The sequence below is a fragment of the Rhineura floridana genome, chromosome 9 (genome assembly GCF_030035675.1).
Source record: "Rhineura floridana isolate rRhiFlo1 chromosome 9, rRhiFlo1.hap2, whole genome shotgun sequence".
NCBI classification, from domain to species: Eukaryota; Metazoa; Chordata; class Lepidosauria; order Squamata; family Rhineuridae; genus Rhineura; species Rhineura floridana.
The window spans coordinates 53,828,085-53,853,717 of NC_084488.1; the positions used below are offsets into that span (position 1 = coordinate 53,828,085).

Here is a 25,633-nt window from a genome sequence, read left to right on the forward strand (position 1 = left end):
GATACTGTGCAATAATTTTAATTATAATTGTTTTAAATGAATATCAAGAGCAACATATCCCACAGTAAAACTGTTAGTTCTCATGCACACTAATTAGTGTATTAAAATCTGCTTCAAATGCTGTTTCTGCTTTTCAGGAATCAATCAGTTTTTAGTGCCCAATCATTTCCACAACTGCTTGATGTATGCAAGATATAGTTATGCTTATGGACTGTTTTGATCAGATTTTGTTTACATCAGTAGCAGACATTATTCTAAACATTTTTTGCCAGTGCAACAAATCTTTGAAAAGGGTTGTAGGTGTCTATCACAAAAGTGTTACTTTTATAAATATGATCAACAGTAGAGGCAATCATTTTAACTATGGTTAATTTTAATTTACAAAAATCATTATGTAAGAAAACCTATATGTCTTTACTTGGGGAAAAAACACTATTCAAAATGCAAAATCATATACAAAAGGCAAGCATATAAGAACAAAGCCAGTTTGCTTCACTCTGTCATTAGATACCCTGAGTGCTTTCTAAAGATTTTGTTTTCCATCACTGTAATCTAAAAATAATCAAATTAGCGTCATTCACAATTGAGAAGATACCTTATCTCCATGAGCAACACAATTCCTAATATACAATGGCTGGGAACATTCCACATTGATCCTATTATTGGCAGAATATTTTATACAGTAGCCTGGAATAACCTTTATTAAGAAAGGTTTCTGACTCCTCTACTCCTTGCATTCTGAGAAGCTGTATTGTACTTTGTTCCTTCTATCATCATAATAGGGCTTGTTCCCCCTGAAGGTTCTCTTCTATGAGTTGGAAAACTTTGAAAGCAATGGAGCACTTGTTGACTTTTTTTTAAGGGGGGGGGCAAATTTCCCGTAGTTTAAGACAAGTCTATTAAATCAATCATCAGTGTGAGAACATGTTTATAAAATAGTAAGATGCATCTACAAGAGCCATTTTGACAGCTATTAGCTCAAGGAGTGACAACATCATAAACCTCTTCTGTCAACTACCTGCACCAAAAATACATCTATAAAATATATACACATAGAAGAATGGAATTAAAAGTCAAAAGGTATAACCTGAGACTCCAACCTTGAGAAGGTGTTCCTGGCATAGTGCATAATGCTATCAAAATCATATGGTTCCCCCAGAGAATTCACTTCTCCAGGCTCCATCTTCAAAAAGTTGTACTCCTGACCTATAATTCATAAGCAAGATCTCATGTAAGCCTTTCCTAAAGAGAAAGAGAAAAACAAAACAGAAGTCCCAGCCCTTCTATTTACATACAGTACAGCTGTGCATTCACCTCAGACAAGACATGAGTCCGAGGTAAAAATATACCCACTTTGGAAATATTTAGACCTCCTCAGAATCCCAGGTGACCCAGGTCCAAGGTGGTCTGAGATTAAATGGGCTGAGATAAAATAGGTGGATCCCTTTGGAACCACCTCAGAGCTTTATGATTATTATATTTATTTTATTATTACATTTATATCACACCTTTCCTCCAAGTAGCTCAAGATAGCATGCAAACATGGACCTCTTCCTCCCGATTTTATCCTCACAACAACCCTGTTACATAGGTTAGGCTGAGACATAGTGATTGGGTCAAGGCCACCCAGTGGGCTTTATGGCTGAGCCGGGATTTGAATCCTGGTCTCCAAGGTCCCAGTCTGACACTCTAACCACTAGACCACATTGGCTCTCCACCCTTAGAAGGGTGTTATAACTTTTCTGGCCCAATCTGATGCATTTTTGTACCTTCTGCAAAGATCTCCAACCTCTCCATAAATGGAACACACTGGGCAGGAAGAAGGGGGAGGCGGAGGAAGGTCTGTGTGTGGTTTTCTAACTGACAGCTCTAGCTTCCAACCAGGAAGTTACTTTACCAGGACTCTCCTTTATGCTTTTAACCACAGAGCTTTGAGAAAGGATGCAGAAGGGACTTACTGGAAAGTGTTTGTTCTTTGTGACTGTGTTTGTCTGGTAGCAGGGCAGCAGCAGCACTAAGGCTCTTGCAGCTCCAAAAAAATGCTTGAGAAACCATGACTAACTGGGAGATGGTGTCTGTCCAGTGTATCCCCATCAACTTCAAGCTTTGTCCCCCTAACACACACATTTGTTTGGAGCACTGATGGGTGTTTCTGGGCAACCTTGACCAAGTTCTACCACTCCTGGTTGCAGACTGCCCATCTGGCCAAGGGTGAGCCAGGGTTCTAAGCTCTGAAATGAAGGACTAATAGTTCTTCTGTGCTCAAAAGCAAGGAGGGTTTTTTACAGCCATGCTTGGTACACACTGAACTACAAAACTATAGTGAGGAAGGACATTTTCCATTTTAAAAAGCCCTCACATTTGAAAAAGTACCCACCACAAAACCCCTGCACCTATTCATTTCACCTTTGGCAGGCTTCATCCTCTTAGAAGGGCCCACTACGCCTGCTGTTTTCCTCCAATTTTGCCAAAAAGTAAAAAGATTATAGGCCTTTTCTTGATTTTCCCATTTTAGTCAATGGGGAAGTTATGTAAGACTTCAGAAAACGAGGCAAAGCTCAGCCCCAAATATAAGGCAAAGCACAATGTCAGTCTGTGTCTCTGACTTGACCTCCTGTCTAAGCCAATGCAGCAGATTCTGAATTCTTTAATTTTTTTTATTTTTTGCACAGCTCTATATAAGTCCTAGCCAATGCGCACCTTCATTGGCATTAAGAAATTAGGAGTCACTCTAAAGGCATTAGAACAAAATGCATGGAATCATTAGTTACGGCCTCTCTGCATTCCTTTCCTCCTCAGCACCTTGAGAAATTCTGTTGCATCACATCCCTGCACCATATAGGAGAGTCTTCTGAGCACCAGCACAGTTGCACTGTGGATGGGCTAGCTCCCAGAGACAGAGCAAGGGGATGAGAAGCTGGAACCTCAGTACTGCAAGTATTGGATCCTATGCTCTACTGCCTCGATACAGCAAAGCAAAGGACTGCTGTCATTTTTGTTTGCTATAGTTGCTAAACAAATACATACTGAATAGGCTGGGGGAGGGACAGAACCCCAAGAGACTAAAATGTAACCCAAAGGTGAGTTTTTACACCTTTCAACTATTATGACACTTTAAAGAAAGAAAACTGCTGGTGATGTAATATTTTTGACAGTTTTGATGCTGTGCCCATCAACAACAAATATTACATTTATATCCCAGAGTCTCAGGTATCACCAGTTCATAACCTGGCAAGGTCAGCTTAGCCACTCCTCATTCAGCCAGAGAAACTCAGTAATAATCAAGTCAATATACAGTATTTCTGCACAACTACTATCAGCTTTTTTATTCATTTCTTAATGTAAACATTCTTAAATATACAACCTTTCCTCAGGAATCAAATTATTCTTTTTAGCAATCCTATGAAACCCCATCTTACTGTGCAAGATGCCATACTAGAACAAAGCTATGTGGAGACAACTATTCTGGTACTATTTTCTGTCACCATCTGACGCATTCATCATAATGTATATTCTTAATATTGTGTTTGCTACTCTGACTTTTGCTGAAGGAACATAAAAATCAAGGGTTTTTTGATACTGTTAACATAATGTGAAACTAATTATGTCTCCCATTAGTCTCATTATTATTGATCACGTATAGCATATTTTAATTTTCAAAGAGCTTTATCATCTTTATTGGAGCCTGGCACCACCATGTGTGAACCCAGTTGCTATCATCAACCCTTTTCCATATTCTACATCTACATCTGCTGACTGCTCATGTTCTTCATTTCCCATATTCCTTCAACCCATCTTTCTCCAAATATAAAAAGATACTTCACCGTACACACCCAGGACATTCAGCTAGTGTCTTGCACGGTTGAAGAGTCTAGTTTTCAGACACTCAAGTGCTAGAACATCAATCAGCCGTAAAGTTCCCTAGGAACACACAACTTCAAGCTTCTCCAAACAAGAGTAAACTGCCAAGATGGCAGCTTCAGACTATGGAGACTGTATAAGATAGCAATTGTTTTTACTAACTATTCACTGTATTAATATCAAGTAGCTTGCGTAATGCAAATGTTTCCTATGAACATTCAGTCTAAACAGAGTTGCTAAATGTTGCTGTTATAACAGAATTCAGTAAAACTGACGCAAAAGCATCACAAAACCCATAAGTAAATAAAAACAGGGTAGCATTTTAAAATATAAGACACCACACTAAAATGGTCTCACCTGGCTGGATGTTTTCTCTGATGATGGTTACATGATCACCTCTGTCTGGTCTTGTGTGTTCATGCCAAAATCCTATCACATGTCCCAGCTCATGAACAACAATTCCAAATTTATCACAGTTCTTGCCAATAGAGATTGCCTGAGGACCATTACCCCTTCGGCCTACATAAGAGCAGCACCTGTAATTTAGAAGGAGAACACAGATGAAAACTTCAAAAAAAATTGCCATAAAGGTGCTGGGATTTGTATTTTACTTCTGAAAACCTGTCGTTGTTCTGTGGCCCAGCAGGAAGGTTAAACTTTGACTCTCTCTTTTCTCTATATATTAACATTTTTGTATGCCCTGAACCCATCAGCTACAATTTACAGTGCCACAGACAGGTGGCGCTGTGGTCCAGGGCACTGTAAACTAAAGCATGATGACCTGGGCATCAGAGAGCAGGACAGGGAATGAGTAGACAGCACCGTCCGGTGTCCTGGGGGAGCCATGGAGTTGCCAGGGCAGCTTTAGGAGGCCTCAGCATTGCCACCATGAGGCCTGCAGTTAGAAGCTTGGTGACCCATGGTGGGGGGCAAACCTTTGGGAGGGAGCTTGGTGTGTGTGTGTGTGTGTGTGTATAGCTCTGGTGCTCCCCACAAGGGTCACCAAGCTCCCCCCACATGTTGCCAAGGTTGCCGGCTGGCACCGCCCACTCACTCACTGATCCACTCTGCGCTGCTCTGGTCATCATGCTGTAGTTCACAGTGCCACAGACCATAGCACCACCTCTCTGTGGTGCTGCAAACTGCAGTGTAACAGGTTCAGGGCTTACAACAATATTTTTATAGAGAGATAAAGGAAGCCATTAGCAAATGTTTTCTCTACCTGTTCTAACATAGGTCCAAATCAAATGTGATGTCAGGAGATTTGTGACCAGATGTCTGGTGTTATTTTAAGAACTGCAACAGCCATTGGTGATAGTCTGGGGATCTTTTTGTGCCTGTGGCACTTGGCAGAGAACGGCTAATCCTATTGTCCTCTGTTATTTTGCCAACTTAATTTTTCCCTAAAGTTGCTATTTGCTCTATGGGGGAAAACATATAGGTGTCATATGTAATGCTTAGTGGCATCCTTCACTCAGAATATGTTTTAAAAGGCATAAAGGTCTAGGGAAATTTGGATGGCAAATTTGGCTCATGACACAGAATATTTATTTACCAGAGAGGATTCAAGCAGAATTTAGGGTTGTATCCAGCTAAGTCATAGTCAGAGTAAACCCACTGAAATCAATAGACTTAAATCAGTCATAACTATTGATTTCAATGGATCTCCTATGACTCAGTGTAATACAACCTTTAGTTTAGGGTGTAATCCTAACTCCTGATCTTTGCTTCTGGAGCAGGTTAGGATATGGCAGAGGTGGCCATCTGCTAACTTCTGCTGATGGAGGGGGTGCTCTGGAGGCCCCCACAGAAAGTGTAGCCATTGTGAAGCTACCATCCACAGTGTTCCCATCAGTAATATCAACCATAGCCCCCAGAACAAGGGTAGGGCAGAGGTGGAGCAGAGCTATGGATCTACTCAATTCACAGCTGCTCCATCCCTTTGAGAGGGGCCCAGTTTAGACTCCCTCAGATATGCAGGCCTGGAGCTGGCATATTAACACAGAAAAAAATGCTCCCACCTTTGCTCTGGCTGGTGCAAGCAACAGAGCTTGCCCCAGTTTGGATTGGTCTGCTAAACAGGATAGCATGGGAAAACATTTGGGCCTAGGAAGCCAGTGTTGATACCACATTGTCGTCACATAGGTTCCTTCTGTCAGACAGCACCTTCACAATTCCTGATGCCTTCTCTTCTATCTTTGAACTCTGCACTATATGGGAGAATCTTGCAATGGTTAAGATGCTTGCCAGTAGCCTCCCAGCGCACACTCCTTTGCTTCTGAACTACTCTGCAATAAAATAATGAAGGGAAAACCTCTAGGCATGCATTATTCCACTAATATTTTCTCAAGGGCTTTCCAGACTGGGAATTATATTGATGTGCCAATATTCACAGCAGTGTTGAATGACAACATACTAAATTGGCTCAGAGGAAACTAATCCTAAACATCACTGCAATAAAACTTGGAACACAAACAAAAATGATAGCTGGATTATGAAAAGGGGATTCTGCTATGAATCACACTTTGGATAAAACATTCTAAAAGAAGGCACTAATTCACATTATTTTTGAAAGATGCATAAGTAATACCCCTGGCGGGAACTCACATGCACCACACTACAAACTGCTATTACAATAAAAGTTTGACTTAAATACAGTGATTTGGTTAATTCAAAGTCCCCTCGATGTCAATGGATCTTTAAAAAATATAGTTTGAACCACAGCTTAAGTTGAACGAATTGAGTAAATGTAGTATGTGTTTACATAATTTACTATACAAGCAGATCTTCTGAGTATAAACTGAATATTTTAGCCCACAGTACCCGCAGGTCTGCATAAAACAAGCCTGATAAAAACCCAGTTTGCAAAAAACTATTATTTTAAAGTTAATAGATCACTGGAACCAGGGATAAGACAGGTCTTATGCTACTTTGTATATGCTTTTACATCCCCTGAAGAAAGTTACTTATGAGCAGCTTCTGACCTATTTCAGCAATCCATTGCTTTTTAAGGTCATGTAGGTCATGTTGGAGTACGGGGATATAAAGCATTTTAATAATAAGCGCTACATCTTAGGAAAATCATTCTAAGTCTGTGCTACATATAATCTGTTCTTCATGTCTCTTCTGCCCCAGTATCCCCATCTGCTCCCCTACACATGCCTTGCTGCTCTCTTGGATCACAAATGAAAACTTATACAGTAGGGCCCCACTCATACGGCAGGTTACGTTCCGGACCCCCGCTGAAAAGCACTGAAAAGTGGAACTCATTGAATAGAATGGTGCGCGACGCCCGAAAACCGCCATAAAAGCGGAACAAGTGCCATATGAGTGGGGCTTTAGTTTAATTGCGTCTAATTGAGACCGCCGCATTAGCGAAGCGCCGTAAAGCGGGGCCCTACTGTAGTAGCCTCCAATAGCCCTGCATATCGTAATTTTTAAAAAGCTATGGGGAGGGGGAATGGTGAAAATGCACATATTCAAAATATTGTCATTAGTCACTCTGGATTTCCTTTACTGGTACATAAGGGGAAACAAGATTAGGAGAAAAATTACAGGCAAGTCTCAAGGAGCGCCTAAGGCAACAATTCAGTTTAGGAGAAAGTCTAATGAGCCTTTGTGCTTCCAAGTTGACCTTCAATTGTATTTTCCAAATGCACTGGGGTAACCAATAATGATATTATTTATTTATTTTAGATCTTGCCCCATATTATATCCCATCCTTTCTGTTGTAAAATTAAGGTAAGTTCCAACAATTAATATAAATAAAAAAATACAAATGTGTATTAAAATAATTAAATATCATTTGCTAAATCAAAACCAGATCATGTTTAACCCCTACAGTAGATTAAAATCTAACTTAAACAAATACGTTTCTAAGGAAGAGCAATGGTAAACTTTTTTGGGAAGGGAGTTGCCTGCTGATTTACTTAATGTTAGCAACCAGTCCAGGACATCATCTAATTATCTTAATCAGCAAGCATACACATATAAGTCTTTGCTCCTTATTGGGCCCATCCATCTACTTCAGGAGTTGCTGCCACAGCACCTGCAAAGGCCTTCACTGGCACCCCAGCTAGGGGCCCAGGGCTCTGAGATTCATTAAAAAAGAAAGAAGCAAAATGTGCATATACCCTTCTAAGTGATTTCTATAAGCCTGGCTGCTCTCACTTGTCAGTGTTTTTAGCCAATGAGACAAGTCAGAGCTGTGATTGATAAGTGAGTTTTTTGGACACCAGCAATAAGAATCCCTAGGGTCCTAAGAGTTGTTGTTTTCCCTCCTCTTTAGTGCACTTTTCTCAAGTAAGTAGATACAGGATGGCAGCCTAGGCTTTAGTTTAGGATTGGTATTGGGGAAAGCAGGATTCTTGTGCCTTTAACAGCTGTATCTCCACAAACAGGATTAGGCGGACATAGCTGACTTCCCATGGTAAGCATGAGGTTTTCCCTGGGGATGGGGGGAAGAGAAGCAACAATGGCTTCAGTTTCTCTAATTTTGTGTTATGCCATGACCTCATGGCAGTCATTTTGTGACTGGTGCCCACAGCACTCTCTCAAAACTCAAAATGTGCCCACTGGTCCAAAGAAGTTGGCAATCCCTGATCTAGATCTTTAAAGGTTAAAATCAGCTGCTTGAATTGAGAGTTGAAGCTAACTGGAATCCAGTGCAATTCACTCACACTGTTATACGTCCATGGGTTCTTATGCCATTTAAAGGATAGGCTATCATTTTTGCACTAACTGCAGCTTCTGAACCTGTTCAAGAACTCTCCCACCTAAAGTACTTTATACAGACATTAAACAGTAGATAGATAACAGTAGATGACCCCTGTCTGAAGGATACACAGCAATACCTCAATATGCAAAAGGGCCATCATTCAGTAGTAGCGCACCTGCTTTGCACACAGAAGGTCGCAGGTTCAATCTCCAGCATCTCCAGGTAGGGCTGGGAAAGACCCCTTGGCTGAAACTCTGAAGAGCCACTGCCAGCCAGTGTAGACAATACTGAGCTAGATGGACTCAGTATAAGGCAGCTTACTATGTACACATGCAGTTACATTACTGAAAAAAACTAAGAATACTTTCAAAATAAATTAGCTGATCATGGCAGTTTCTGAATGCTCAACATACATAGTGCATTTTAGGTGTTTCAAGCAGATGATTAGTTGTACTTCAAAAGAAAACAGCAATCAACAACAATTGAGTCTTAAAATAACTGCTATACTAGACTATACTATGCTATATTGTATGAATCATTGGGACTCATTGCTTTGCATAGCCTGCCAAGAACATATCTGATTCATCCTATTATGTGCCTAGACTACCGCTAAGGCAATAGGACAGAGTCAAAAGGTTAGAAACACAAAAAATGATACTCAAAGAGAACACAGTTGTCTCTATCACTATTGTGACCACTTAGGCTAGGTGTGCTTGGTACACGGCCCAGCAATCCTCCACAAACTGTGCCAAAAGTATGACTTTCACAATCTTGATCTCTTTAATCTTTATTGCACCAGACAGCAGTTAAAGGTACTAACTATTTACAAATCGTTAATTCCATTTAATCATTCTAGCTGATCAATAATGGCAAGTAAAATACAGTAGCTGACAATCTGAGAGAAAGTGAAACATTCTAAATATGAGATTAAACATGCTATTTGAGTAATAATATTTGTTCATGCTTCTGATAATTAAACCAAAATATGACATTTAAGCTGATCAGAGGAATTCTGAAACAGACCCAGGTCAAGTGATTAGTATTTATTTAGGCAGTTGGACAGTAAAAGATGTGAGAGTTTAAAGCAGCTTATACAATAATAGCAAGTTAACACTGTATGAACTGCATACCCCTTAGCATGTAAATCAAGACTTCCCAAAATGCCTTCCATCTCTAATTGTAAGGCATAATAATTCACAATGCAAAAGTCATCTTATGATGTCTGTAGCTATTCATTTCATTGATAACAGCTTGCAGCTTGCCTTTCAATTAGAAAGTAAGACCAAAACATTCATTTACAGCAGGAGATATTTTACTGTTGATGTACAAACTTTTCTTCTTTACTATTACACTATATTTTGAAATTCAGAACTAACTTAGTTTAGAAGAAAAAAAGAAAGTTTATGAAGTACACAGAATTTGCTGTCAAAATCATTGTTTATTTATTGATTTAAATCATTTAGAGACCCTTTCCCATCTAAGAATCATGAAGCAGTTTACAGAATGAACTTCTAACACTAAAATCTTTAAAATATAAAACCAAATATTAAAGGGTACCTAAAATCTAAATAAAAACCAACTACGAACATGAAGTCATGGATGTACACAGTGTCCAAAATGAGCCAGTACAATAGTTGGGGAACCCTAAACAATCAACTTGGGTTTTTAACAGTCTTTTGAACCACAGTACTGTGGGTGCCTCGCATTTGTCAAGGTGGGGGGAAAGCATTCCAAAGGATATACATGACTACAGAGAAGGCCCATTTCCACGTCATCACAAAGCAACAAATTGTAAAATGTAGCACTACAAACAAGGCCTTCTCCAAGGACTAGGACATCCTAACAGGTCTGTAGAGTACGAAATCTTTAGCCCTCCAGATGTTGCTGAACTACAATTCCCATAATCCCTGGCCATTGGCCATGCTGTAGGTGATGGGAGTTGTAATTCAGCAACATCTGGAGAGCCAAAGGTTCCTCACCCTGGTATAAAGGAAGGTGTTCTTTTGGGTATCCTGGTCCTGAGTTGTTTAGGGCTTTATACATCAGCAATAAAATTTGAAGAATGGCTCAGTAACTAACATGTAGCCAGTGCTGCACCTTTAGCAAAGGAGTAACGTGCATGACTGGGGATGCCACTCAGTACCTTTGCTGCCACATTCTCACTAGCTGCAGCTTCCGAAGTAATCCCAAACATATTACAGTAATCCAAATGTGAGTTTACCAACACAAGAACCATAATGGCCAGGCTGTCCCTGCCTAGGAAGGGGTACAGTTAGTGCACTACCTGAAGCAGGTAATAGGCGCTCTGTAGTGTATTGGGGTAATGATATGATGACTGTGATTGTTTAAGTATGTCTTAATCTATTGTTGTGTCAGTGATTACTTAGGGCTACCTGAAAAAACATATTCAGGCTTGCCCCATGTGGGTTTTTCTCCCTGTTCTTTCTTCTTGTTCTGGAATGTTCAGTATTAGAAAATGCTGGCAGCAGAAAACTCTGACTCCTGTGTCTTTTTGGGTAAAGAGCAGCAGAAGGACTTAACACTTTCGTCCCACCAAGGGTATTTGTGCTGGTTCCAGAAACACTACCAAACTATGAAACTGTCCTTCCAGAGGGAGTGCTCTCAGAACAGGCACTCTACTCTGAGTAAAACTTAGTTGGATACAATCCATTGTCACCCAATGCTACTTTCTGACCTTGGCCCTGTATGCAGCAATAACTGTCAAACAGTGCCCCCAGCTCACAAGATAGTCCAGGAGGACCCTGTGATGCCCCTGTAAATGTAATTACAGTAGGGCCCTGCTTGTTGGCGTTCCGCTAATATGGCGGCACCAGCGGGGCGATCAGCTGTAGCGCGGGGAGCTCCAGCCACTGATTCAAAAGTAGTACTAGAATTCCTGTTTGCCTTTGAGAGGACTCAACGACTGCACCATATCTTGGATTCCACTGAACAAGGGGCCTGGATGCAAAGATCTATTAAATTAGTTCTGCAAACCCAAAAGGTTTCTTAGACGGCTAGCTCCACATGTTACATGACAAGCCTCCTGAAACTGAGGGGAGTTTAAAGCATTGTGATACAGCACAGAGTTTGCCATTCAAACTGCCCTCTGGGTATACCCACCAGATTGGGTTGCAAAGGGGCTCTTTAGAACCTAGTAATAATGTAGCATAGCTGCACTAATAACAATTATGAGTTCCATAGTCTTGAACTAGCTTTGTCACAAATGCTCACTACAATCTAAGATGGCATCACACATTAATCCTTTTGTTGCCAGCATTGTACGTTGTAAATATACTGAGCATGTGGAATTACAGTGCTGACTTTGTCAAGGTTTAAAGATTTGCTACAAAAATGCATAGAAGAACATGGGAGGTTAGGAAGTGTCATTTTCAACAGAATTTACTTCCAAGTATATGTATGTTTACAGTCGTGATAAATGTGCTTCTGACTGATCACACCCCTTTGTAGATATATATTTAATTAGTGAAGGAGATTACATACACCAAATAAATACTGTGAGCCTTATTCAGAGTGTTGTAGGGTTCACCATTTAAATGTATATAAAACTTCCAACCATCACAGACATTTTCATTCCCTTCAAATTTGGAGGCAGCATTTTACATACAATAGGATACATATGCAGATCTGTTCTAAGTGTTGCAGTAAATGGTAAAGTTCTTCTACACAGGGAAGCTCCACGTACATTCTGGAGCTTTTAGATATTTAGAGAACTTCAGCCATGGGACTTAAGTCTACTTTATATCTTCCTTAGCAGAACCTAGGCATCTCAATATACAATTTTTAAATCTAGTTTCACATACATATGTTTGCAAAAAAAATTGTTGCAAATTAATGTTCAATATATGAAGAAGGAAATCATTGTGAAGATCTTCAAAATTCAAAATATACACATGCATGAACAGATTCTTTTTGAAGAGGTCTGGCTTCCTCCTCATCTCCCTTGCTTGAGACATCTGGAGCTATTTGCTCTACCCTTAGCTTTCTACAATGCCCTCTCAACTGGCAGTGGCACACTGTGATCTAGATTGAGAATATGTAGACCTATGTGCCTTGCAGCAGGAGGCTGGAGTTGATGGCCCTTTCATCCCTTCCAATTCTGTGCTTTTATGCATACTACATAAACACATAAAACATCAATCAATCAATCAATCAATCTTTATTTTTACCCCGCCCTTTTTCCAAAACTGGAACTCAGGGCGGCTTACAAATAAAAACTACACATAGGTAAAAAACATACAAAAATATACAATTAAAATAGAATTAAACTATTCGTAACATTAACAACATAAAACATACACTTAAAATACTAAGACAATTTAAAACTTTAAGAATAGGACCATAGAACAATACAACAGACCTTATGAGCCCCTATCTTAAACATCTTCTAGTCCAAAAGCCTGTCGGAATAAAAGTCTTTGCCTGCTGACGGAAGGATAGCAAGGAAGGGGCCATTCGTGCTTCCCTAGGAAGAGAGTTCCAGAACCTGGGGGCAGCCACCGAGAAGGCCCTATCTCACGTCCCCACCAATCGCGCTTGCGAAGGTGTTGGGACTGAGAGAAGGGCCTCTCCTGAGGATCTCAACACCCGGGCAGGCTCATATGGGGAGATACGGTCTGACAAATAGCCTGGACCTAGGCCGTATAGAGCTTTATAGGTCAAAACCATACATCATAACTGTTATGCATTAAATATATTTTTAAAGTTGAACATTTTGCTAGCACCACTTCTTAGATCACTAGCGCAAATTTCTCAATCATTTATTACCAATGACCAGTAGCTTTTACACCAACTTACCCACAAGGCCTGTATGTAAACACAATGTAACTTTCTTCATCACTTCGCTCAATGAATGTAACGCAGGTATATTTTTCCCAGTGCCGCATTGCCTGCTTGAACATTGCTCGCTGGCTGCCTGGAATCAATGTGTGCAATGAAATACACAAACAATTTTTTTAAAAATTATCCTGTTTCATGCCAACAGCATTAAAGTAAATTTGATTGTTTTGAACAGGAAAGCAAGAGTGTTTCAAATGCAAACCAATACTGAATGCAGGTTTTGGGAAATATGCAATGGAACTACTGACAGGCAAAAAGTATAAACCTTACACAGCAAGGGTGACATTTTCAAAAATCTACCCCACAAACACAATTGTGGGATCTTTATGTGGGGTGCACAAATGTACCTCACATACAAATCCTACAAGGTGAATATATAACACTAAGCTTTTTCATTTTCTATAAATAATAATAATAATAATAAATTTAATTTTTGTGTCGCCTATCTGGCCGAACCCACTCTAGGCGACGTACATATTAAAATACAATATAATTACAGAATAAAATACAATGCAGTCAACACTAATGCAGGCGTAAAACTATGTAGGGCAATCAGAAACAATAAACAATCACAGAAAAATTAGCCCACCCCGGAGATCCCAAAGGCCTGTCCAAAGAGCCAAGTTTTTAAGGCTCGGCGAAATGTATCCAGGGAAGGGGCATGGCGAAGATCAAACGGGAGGGAGTTCCAGAGAGTGGGGGCCGCCACTGAAAATGCCCTCTCTCTAGTCCCCACCAACCTAGCTGTTTTCGTTGGTGGGACTGAGAGAAGGCCCTGCGTGGCTGATCTAGTCGGGCGGCTTAATTTGTGGTACTGGAGGCGCTCCTTCAGATAAACTGGGCCGAGACCGTATAGGGATTTAAAGGTTAATACCAACACCTTGAATTGGGCCCGGAAAACAACTGGCAGCCAATGTAGGTGAAATAATACTGGCGTGATGTGATCACGGCGGCGGCTGTTTGTAAGCAACCGAGCCGCCGCATTCTGCACCAGTTGTAGTTTCCGGACTGTTTTCAAGGGTAACCCCACGTAGAGCGCATTGCAGTAGTCTAATCGAGAGGTGACCAGGGCATGTACTACCAGTGGGAGCTGATGAATAGGGAGGTAGGGTTGCAGCCTCCGTATGAGGTGTAGTTGATACCAAGCTGCCCAGCTCACTGCCGAAATCTGCGCCTCCATGGACAGCTTGGAATCAAGAACAACCCCGAGGCTGCGGACCTGATCCTTCAGGGGTAAACTCACCCCATTAAGCCTCAGGTCAACAACACCCAACCTTCCCCTGTCACCCACAAGCAGCACCTCGGTCTTATCAGGATTAAGCTTCAGCCTGTTCCTTCCCATCCACCCACTCACGGATTCCAGGCACTTGGACAAGGTCTCCACAGCCAACTCCAGTGAGGATTTAAAAGAGCGGTAGAGCTGCGTGTCATCAGCATATTGGTGACACCGCAGCCCAAAACTCCTGATGATAGCTCCCAGCGGTTTTATATAGATGTTAAATAGCATGGGAGAGAGGATAGAACCCTGTGGCACTCCACAAGTGAGGGGCCAAGGGTCTGAAACCTCATCCCCCAATGCTATCTGTTGATGCCTGTCAGAGAGAAAGGAACGGAACCACTGTAAAACAGTGCCTCCTATTCCCAATCCTTCCAGGCGATCTAACAGGATACCGTGGTCGACGGTATCAAAAGCCGCTGAGAGATCCAGGAGGACAAGAAAGGTGAATTCTCCCCTGTCTAATGCCCTCCTCATATCATCCACCAGAGCGACCAAGGCTGTTTCAGTACCATGTCCAGTCCTGAAACCCGATTGGTATGGATCCAAATAATCCGTTTCATCCAAGTGTGCTGACAACTGGCTAGCCACCACTCGCTCAATGATCTTGCCCAAAAATGGCAAATTCGAAATGGGGTGAAAGTTGTTCAAGACTTGGGGATCCAAGGAGGGTTTTTTCAAAATGGGTTTTATAATTGCCTCCTTGAGGGCCAGTGGCAGTACACCCTCTTTCAAGGATGCATTTACCACCGCCCTGATCCCTTTGCCCAATTTCTCCTTGCAATTCATAAGGAACCATGATGGGCAAGGTTCAGTCAGACAGGTGGTAGGCTTCACCGTTGAAAGTACCTTGTCCACATCCTCAGAAGGAAGAGGCCGGAACCGATCCCACTGAACCGGATTGCAACTGGTCAGCTCTGGATCTTCTACTGCATCCACAGCGTACGGAATTGAGTTCTTCAGGAGTTCGATTTTATCAGCAAAGTGCCTTGCCAATTTGTCACAGGAAGCCTTAGAGTGCTCCAAGGGTTCCTGAGCAACTGGACCGACCAGGCTTCGGACCACTTGGAACAACTTCCTGGGACAGCACTCTGCAGATGCAATAGAGGCAGCAAAGAAATCCTTCTTTGTTGCCTTTATTGCCACCTGGTAGGCAGCTATTGCTGCTCTAACCTGTGTCCAAACATCTTCAGAGCGGGATTTCCGCCACCGGCGTTCTAGTCGTCTCACCTCCTGTCTCAGGCTTCGCAACTGGGGTGTGTACCACGGTGCGGTCTGAGTTCTGTTCAGGGGGAGAGGACGTTTCGGAGCCACCCGGTCTAATGCCCTGGTGATTCCCTCATTCCACTCCATCACCAGGGTTTCGACCGGGTGACCTTCAGTAGGTTCCAATTCCCCCAGCGCAGTCAGGAATCCATCCGGATCCATCAGGTGCCTGGGGCGGACCATTCTAATAGGTCCTTTACCCCTGCAGAGGTGTGTGGCAACGAGAGGTCAAAGTTCACCAGATAGTGATCTGACCATGACACAGGGGTAAAAGAAATAGCCCCCAACTTCAGAACACTCCCCGCCATTCCCAAGACAAATACAAGGTCGAGGGCATGACCGGCTACATGGGTGGGCTCAGTGTTACTAAGGTGCAGTTCCCAGGAAGCCATGGTTTCGAGGAAATCCCGAGGGGCTCTGATGAGAGTGGTCTCAGCATGCACGTTAACGTCCCCCAACACTAACAGTTTTGGGGAGAGCAGTCGTACATCCGAGACCACCTCTAGCACCTCGGTCAGGGAGTCTGCCGTGCAGCGGGGCGGGCTGTACACAAGCAGGATCCCCAAACTGCCCTTCGAGCCCAACCTCCAGTACATGCAATCAACAAACTTGGTCTTAGGAAGCAGGGGCCTGGTGAAAATCAAAGACTCCCGATAGATGACTGCCACACCCCCTCCCCGCCTTCCTACCCTCGGTTGCTGCGCATAATGGAAACCTGGTGGACACATGGCCTCAAGGATGGGAGCTGAGGCCTCGTCCAGCCAGGTTTCCATAATACACACCAGGTCTGCACACTCATCCAGTATCAAATCATGGATGACAGATGTTTTTTGTGTCACAGACCTGGCATTACAGAGCAGCAGTCGAAGGTCGGTAGGAATCCTGCGTCCTCCAGTTAACTTCTGGTTTTGGGCAGACCTGGAACAGGGGATGGGTATTACGCATCTATCCCCTGTTCCTCTAAATTGACGTGGTCTGCCCCTAGCATCAGTCCAGCGCCTGCCGCCCAATCTTGGTATAACTTGGCCCCCATCCTTCTCTGTTCCATCCCCCCTTGGTTTACACATGCCTGTATCCCTGCTGCCTAATGGACAGGCCTAACCTAAAACAATAATAAAAGCAAAAACCCACCCCGGAGACTGCCAGCCACTCCTTTAAGACCGCAGACAAAATTACACAAAACAACATATATACGAAGACAGACACATAACACACAACATACACCTCACATACAGCATACACTTAAGTGTATACATTCACACCACACACATTCACACAAAACAATCATACAAATCATTCACACCACACTAATCCACACACACAGAACACACAGAACAACAACCACACAAATACAATTAATTAAAAAAAATTATATGCAATGGTGATTTTGTGCTAAGTGAAAGACATTTTTGGATTTCCCACCCAATGCAGCTCAAAAAAACTTATCCTGAGAGTTGGGGGATGCTCTATAAAAGCATGGAGTACGGCATAGAGGGGTGCAATTAGTAGGGGGGATTTGTAAACATAGGGTGCCTCACCTTATGCAAGCACAAGTGCTTCATCTAGTACAGCTGTGGAGAACCTTTAGCCCACCAGATATTGCTGATCTACACCTCCTATCAGCCCCAGCAAACATGGCCAATGGCCAGGGATAATGAGGGTTGTAGTTCAGCAACAACTGGAGGGCCAAAGGTTCCACACTCCTGCTTTAGCACAAAGCCACCATTGGATACAAACCTCTGTTCAGAAAGAAATGTCTGAACATCAGATCTACACTTCACCCAGACTTACATATTTGGTGACCCACCAATCCAAACACATGGCCCATCACACACATCTTGCCAGATGTTTGACAATGCCTGCTCCCCATTTCACAGTGCAAGGCAAGCAGCTCAAGAGGTTCATTGAACTGCTGATGGACTACCATCTCAAGATTGGCTTGAGTTAGTTAGTGACAACTAGTGCAAGTGTGCTGTGTGCTGAGAATCCATGTAGTTCATCTTTCATTGCTGTATTGGAACTTCATTATTGGTCCAATAGGTCACAGGAGGAGAACTTGGGGCCCTCCAGATATTGCCTGGAGTACAACTCCCATTATCCCTGATCATTGGCCATGCTAGCTGGGACTGATAGGAGGTGGAGTCTAACAACATCTGAAGGGTCACAAGTTTCCCACTCCTGCATTAGGTGTTACTGATTTGAAACAGTCTGCCATTATGCTTTCATCTTCTTTGTGCATGCAAGAGATGAGAAGGTGCATTGATATAAGTGCCAGACCAACAGACTAAGAGCAATATGAAAATACAGCATTGAACAAAGTGATGGGCCGCAGAGTGAAACATGGGCAGGTTGCTAGGAATACAGAGATGTTACTAATTGGTTCCTCCTGTGTGTGTGTGTTTTCACATTTCTACAATTGATCCTTAAATGTACATGCATTCCAAAGACAGGAATGAACACAGTGTAGCTTTCAAGAGCGCAAATTCACACAACCATTTCACCTGTTGATTTGTGTTATAGGAGGGTCATGTGTACATGATGTGTATACCTTGTGTGAAAAATAGCTGACCTGAGAAATGTTTAACACAAACTACACAAGAATTTGACTTTTTAAATCACAATACATACATAGACCTAATAATTGCTTTGGCAGCACAGTATCAAAAACCACCTACGCTAACAGAGCAGAGAGTGTGCCACAGAACAAGCAGTGCCTAGAGTCCTCTAATCTGTACAGGTTTGCCAAGCACATCTGCACAGATGCAAGTCTTCCTCCAGGGCACTACAAATTTATATACAATATTCCAGGAGTTAACAAGCAGGGCAAGGAGATGAGAGAGGAGCAGAGGATGAGCTAACACTGTGACTGAACTCATCATTTGTTTAGTATCAATAGCAGCACAAAGGGACTTTGGCTGTATCTGCCTTTCTTAAGTATTTCTGAATTTTTTTATTTTTTTGGCCAAATCTGATGTAGATTCACTTTGGCATACGAGCGTTCTGGAGGAAGAATTGTCCCAATCTCTTGTTCAAAAAATTTAGCTACTTTTCCATACCATTTGTAATGGAAACCTCTGACCAAGAAAGGCTAGCCTTTTTCATTGGGAAGGGGAGATAGGTAATCAGGTATTTTTATGCTTCAGTATATTTTTTGCAGGATATCTACACTTATTTCTCCTTCCTTCTTCACCATCACATGCTTCAAAAAGAGACCAAGGGTTGCTTCTTACAAAATACATTCATATCCACCTGGGGGACAAATGCATGTGGATGCAGGCTTCTGTGGGCATATCTGCTGCTGGAAAAGAAGCCATGTGTTCTTTATGCGCTTTCAAATATATTACAGAACGCTCCTAATATTTATTATGATATTTCCCTCTTTCTTTTGGCCAATTATGTGTAACGTACACTGAATTTATTTCAGTGGAGGAGGCACCTTGGGGCCATTGAGCATGGAACTGCAACATATTAGTGCAATCTAAAATGTATACTGTATGTAGTTAAGTCGACCTGAGTCTCAAGATATTATGATAAATGTAACACTGGGTTAGTTTGCTAACAACCACTACTCATTAGTCACTTTAGTGGTATTTGATTCACAGCATTTCATGTTATGTTTAGTTTTTAGTAAATAAAGTACTTGTTTAGAAAACTATAAAGACACTGCAGGGTAGGCAATGTTACACATAAAGACAATTGTATTTTCTAGACTCTGGAATACAGAAATATTTCAGAATTTGAGACTGTAATATACAGTCTGTTTAGGATAACTGGAAAACAAGACAGAGAGAATCCATTTCAAGACCTCTAATTCTGATTCATTAAATACATCTTTTCTACTAATTCCAAGGATCAATTCATGAATCTGATAAAAGTGTATATTTTGTCTCTCTTACCAGTGAAATTTCCTCCGATAACATAGGGAATGACACCTCCTGGCCATATTCTTTCTGTGCGTGATGTAGCTGCTCTGCGAAACCTTTTTCTCTCATAGCTCCCTGAGAAGGTTAAAGCTGCTCTTCCCTTTGTTATATTATTTTGCTGAAAGTCTGCAATGATATTGATAATAGAAAATGGAACAAAATGTTTTAAGTTTCAATAACAAAAGTATTTTCTTTAAGGGTATAAGCATTTTTTCTGAATATCTCTAGCCTTGCAGTCCAATACCAATACAATTTAACAAAATACTTAAAATGAAATTACTAACGGCGGATGATAGGGGAGAAATTCAATTAAGTTCGCATTTAAAGTCGAATCTATAACATTTGCACTTTTTGAAACAATACGAGAATCGAAATACAGCTGAATTTTGCAGTGAAGTCCTTCAACCAAGCAATGTTTACAAAGATGCATATATTAGGGGAAAGTGTGCACAAAACAAATAGATTGGTGAAAATCACATAAAAATGCATTATATTAGGATAACATGCTTGCAAAATTAGTCAAAACGGCATACGAAATGTATTTATTAGGAGAAATTTTCACTAAAATGCTCAAGAATTTTCAGGAGGATCTTTTTTTCAAAAATTGCTGCAGAAATGTGGAGAACTGAATTCAAGATTAGAAAAGTGAGAAACTGAGAGAACCGAAATGGGCAGCAGCTCAGTCTGACAGAGTCGGTTATCATGCAGCAATGCCACATCCCATGCAACCATGCAGCTCCATTCTTCACTGCCCTGTCTCCCTATTAGAACCTGTGTGAAAAAGCCCCATACGTAAGCAGACATGCTGGTGCCACAGTACCAGACCTGGAACGGGATTTAAGTCCTGGCACAGCAGGACAAATTATCTCCTTACATTGGCACTCAGGAACCTTTTGCCTTAATGCAGCAATTAATCAGATATACTTGTGTATCTGAATCTTTCTTTAAAAAGGTTTATGAAGATTATTCATACAAAAACCACTGTTTGATGATCAGTGCAGCAATTAATCCAATATAGGATCTCTATTTATAAATATTATTTATATAATTTTATACATTTATATAAAAACCACTTAAACACAAAAAAGAAGCAGGCAAGTTAGAGCTTGGCCAGGACTACATAATGATACACAGCCAAGTCACACTTCCAAATCCTGGGTGTCACTTCTCCACTGCAAAGTGGTGCTGCGAGGGGTCAATTTGCAAGGGAGATGCAGCAGACAGAAAGAGGGTCACAACTCTTTTCCCATATACACTTCATTTCCCCTGCAACTGCTTTTTCCCTCAACTGCGGCTGCAAACTTTCAGTCATTGTAAGTAATTCTCCAGCAACCATCTCACCAACATATATTATTTCCTAATAAATAAATGGTAAGTAATATACAGGTATAATTGTAATTTTATTTTCCTTCCATGTTTAGTTTCCAGAGCTTAAATATAAAATGGGATCTATTAAATTGAACTTCAGGGTAAATTTCATTGCTTTTCATTGTTTGCCCATTACTCACAAACTGGCTTAAGCACTTCAACCCAGGAAATTTGTAGGGGTTCTGCAACTTACAGCATACATATAATTTCCCAACCCTTGTCCATTGATCTCAGTAGGGAGACCCAGTCTGTACACATTCCTTTGCTCTTGTAGATTGTGTCCCACCATTGATCGCAAGAATTTTGGCACATGCAAGAACTGGCAAATCAAAGTATGCACACATCTGTGGATTTGGCTGGAGACAACTCTTACAGTACTGTCATTGGTGATATTGTAAAATGAGGACATCTCCCCTCTGGAATAGTATAATACCTGAGCCAAATCTTCTTATCCTGTCTATAAGCTGAAAGAGGGCATCACTTTTTTTTGACACTGCACGCTCTCCAAAGCCACCTTTTAAAAGAAGAAAATTCAGTGAGAAACTGTATGCATACATTTAGCAAATGTGTTTATATAAAACAAAGGTGGGGGAAGAATTTTCTGAAATGTGAGGAGTTGTTAATGAAATGTGCCTTTGACATTCTTTTGAACATTAACATTCAAATTCTTTTATGTACTGAGAATGAAACAAAAACATAATTGTCGTTGTAAGGTTTTTTTTAGAGTGCATTCCAAAATGCCAGCCAGCATAACTTTGGTATTCCAACAATTTACAACAATTACATCATCTAATTACTATTTAAAGTTTTCCCCATCTCCTCATGGCCTTGACAATCTTAGTACTATGAATGGCAAGTTGTGTCATTTCAGAGAAATGCAGTTCTATAAGTTTGGGTAAAGTACAGGTATCCAGAAAGAAGCATTGAACAAACAGATAAAACATATGATTAAAAATGCAAGATAGCTGAATTCACTGTGATCCATTTGAAGTTACTGACATGGAGATTTTACTAACATAGTAAGTCATATAAGAATGGTAACTTATCAGATACTTCAGTAACCCCAGTACTAATAGTTGAGGAGCTGATGGAGTAAAGAGTCTCAAAAATGAATTACAGGGATAGCTGGAGCCTTTATTCTAATATTCCACATGCCACTTATAAACAACAATCAGATCTCTTCAGATAATGTAGCATTCACATTTGTTGTTTGACTTCTTTTGACACAGAACTGTCTGACTACAATTGTCTTGATCTAAGCACAATCAAAGCACTTAAATTGTGTCAGCAATATCTGCACTATATAGATAGCTCTTAGGTGACTTCACAAACTACCCATTCCTGGTGTTTGTAAAAATGATCTAGTATTAAACCACTATTGTTTCAGCCTATTTAAAAAGGAAGCGGGGACGTGTTTTTTTTAAAAAAGGCTTAAAGTGGTCAATGAAACATAGGTTAGCCATTTCAACAATTCTCTGAATTCTTTTGACATATGCTTTGTATGTAAGCTTCCTAAATGACAGTGTTCAAAGACATATTACAAAGTGCACAGTGCCATATAAGGCAAGTATATTGCATGATCGCTCAATAATCTGTGTAATTATTTGCATTACAATGTCACATAGCTGCAGTGACCTTAAGAAAAATTTCTCAAATTTTTGCTTAGATTTTAAGTGGATGAGACAAGGCATTCCTCCTCAATGAGCTATTTTACAGCATCAATGTGTGCTACACAGCACACAAGCATTTACTGCCTATTGTCACAATCATTTTTCAGGCTAGGATTTTAAATCTGAAAAAGCAAACATAATGAAAAAAACTGAATAATTACATAGAAAAGATAAGTATGTTTAGATAACTAAGGCTGCAAACCAATACACATTTACCTGGGAGTAGGTCCCATTGAACCCAATGGAGCTTACTTCTCAGTAGACATGTATTGGATTGCAGCCTAACAGTGCAATCCCATACAGGTCTGTTCAGAAGTATTCAATGGGACTTACTCCCAAGTAACTAGGATTGCAGCCTAAAAAATATTAATTTACATTTTTGTTCCAGTTTTTTAATAGTCCACAGGCCTTCAAATTCCAAAAACAAACATTAGATTCCATAAGGAATGGTAGATTAATGTACCAATAAACTGGACTATTCTTAAATTTTAAAAATATATAGTATTATTTCAAGAATGATAAACAATCCTAAATATTTTTCTGCTACAATCTGTCATTGTGATACGACAACAGAAAGTAGCACTTCCTAAAATACCATAATTTTGCCTAAAGAAGAATATTCTATTTTTTCCGGGGGTGGCCACATATTTCCCAAGCAAGACATGAAGAAAATGAATCTGAGAGATGTTGTACACTGTAAAAGATGACAGGATCATTATATTATTATTTATTATTTATTTATTATTTATTTATTGCATTTGTACACTGCCCCATAGCCGAAGCTCTGGGCGGTTTACAACAATTAAAAACATTAAAAAATATATACAAATTTAAACACACATTTTTAAAAGGCAATTTAAAATTTAAATGCTTAGAACAGACACTTCATAGGAAGAAGCTGCCTCCTGCCAAGTCAGACCATCAGTCCATTTAACCCAGTACTGTCTACACCAGTGATGGGCAGATTTCAAATTGTAGGATCTACTTACATTTTTTATTAGAATCCCGAGATCCACTAACCAGAGATTATATCATAGTTTTCAGATGTTTGTGAATCAAAAGCAAGAATGCAGACTAGCTGAACAAATTAATCACTTATATTCAAGTTTGAGAAGTTATTCACCTTGTTATATGCATCTGTCAGCAAAATTAGACTCTGAAACAGTTTACAGCTCATTAAAACTGCTTGTGGTGCTGATATTAACATTTTAAATCCAGGTCTTTAAAAGGATCAAAAGATGCTACTACTTAGAGCAATCAGGTGATTTTAAGAAAAGATAAGCATAAAATGTCAGGATAGTGTAAAGAAGTGTCTGGTTCCTGATACTGTGCCTTGATCTCTGAGGTCTTTGAAAAAGTGGTCTCACATGCCCCTGAGGTTTGACTGACCTTTACCAGGGGCCAAAACCTAGAATGTGATAGTCCTGCCCTGTGGAACTCCTTGCTAATACTGGTTTGGCAGCAATCATCCCTGCTCATTTCTAGACATCTTCTGAAAATGGCATTATTCAAGTGTTTCAAATCTGAAATCTTTGCCAACCAGCTTTTACTAAAGTGGTTGACATTTTTAAATTGTTTTTACTGTTTTTTTAAGGTTGCCATATTTTATTTGAAAGTGCGTTTTAATTATTTAAATAAATAAATGCAACCAAAGGGGCTACCCAAACAAGAGAATCCTCCAAAAGATTCCACATGGTGAAAGAAATGGTGACACGTGGCACCCTCCATAATTCTGAACTGTCCTCCCCCCTGCAATTGAGTCTAGCAGTACAATTAGGTAATTTTGGCTCTGGACTTAATGGCCTTAAAGGGTGGGGGGGGTCTCTTGAGATAGTAAAGTGTATTCCCTCACATACCTCAAATAGTCTTTACCTCATCCCCTTTAAACGATCATGTGTATTACTGCACTTTCTTCAAAATATGGAAAGGCAACCTGTTGGGTTCTTCTAAGTGCGACCTTGGACTTCTGCCCCAAAGTTCTGTCATTACAAAGTTCTGCCCTGGCAGCACCACTGACTGAGATAGCACTTACATGGTTTTTAGTATAAAAAGGAATCACAGCAGCGGTTGGTAGTGTTTTCCAGAGAAGAGGTAAAAGGTCTGGGTATATGGTCTTTAAATTAGACTCCACCTATAATGATCTAAATCTGTTTGTAGATTAGTGCTTTGTAAATAGGGGAACAGGGGAACAGATGAAGCTCTGGGAGACTGGAGAATACATTCCCTGGGAGTGAGTACATGATTATCAGGGTGCTTGCTTGCTCTCTCCTCTGGGTTGCTGTCTCTTGAGACAGCTGAAGTCCCTGGTAAGTGCTGCAAGGACTGGGACCCCCTGCCTGGCCCTGACTCCAGAGAGAGGCTGCAGTCAATCTTCAAGCCACTTGCATCAACTCCTGGCTGGGTCAGGGAGCATAAAAGCCTGGCTGCCCTTGGGTGGCGGGTCTGCCACTGGCGGGGTTGCCCCTTGGGGATCCCCTTAGGGAGTCCCGAATGCGAGGGAGCTATCCCCTGCTATTTTTTTTAAAACCAATCTGGAGGAGATTGGTAGTGGGGAGGGTGTATGGCGCATGTGTAGTTCCTGCACAGGTAAGAGCCTGTGCAGTGAACTGAACAATAGGAGAAAGTTGCCAGATGCCTTCAGAGTGACAGTCTGTAACTGGAAGAAGGTTGGCTCTCCCTGGGTGTGAGAACGGGG

General features: G+C 40.9%; 1 protein-coding gene across 4 annotated transcripts in view; it reads right to left on the minus strand.

Moving 5' to 3' along the window:
• Positions 1-25,633, minus strand: part of TLL1 (tolloid like 1) — a 201,179-nt gene that overhangs the window by 82,985 nt on the left and 92,561 nt on the right. For 3 of the 4 annotated variants that reach the window (XM_061584202.1, XM_061584203.1, XM_061584204.1), the window contains 5 exons: positions 21,702-21,782; positions 19,874-20,026; positions 13,394-13,511; positions 4,219-4,397; positions 1,101-1,206 (listed from right to left, as the gene is read on the minus strand). In XM_061584202.1, coding sequence (XP_061440186.1) covers positions 1,101-1,206; positions 4,219-4,397; positions 13,394-13,511; positions 19,874-20,026; positions 21,702-21,782 — 637 coding nt within the window. The remainder of the gene's footprint in view (positions 1-1,100; positions 1,207-4,218; positions 4,398-13,393; positions 13,512-19,873; positions 20,027-21,701; positions 21,783-25,633) is intronic. The other variant, XM_061584205.1, reaches the window with a different exon arrangement.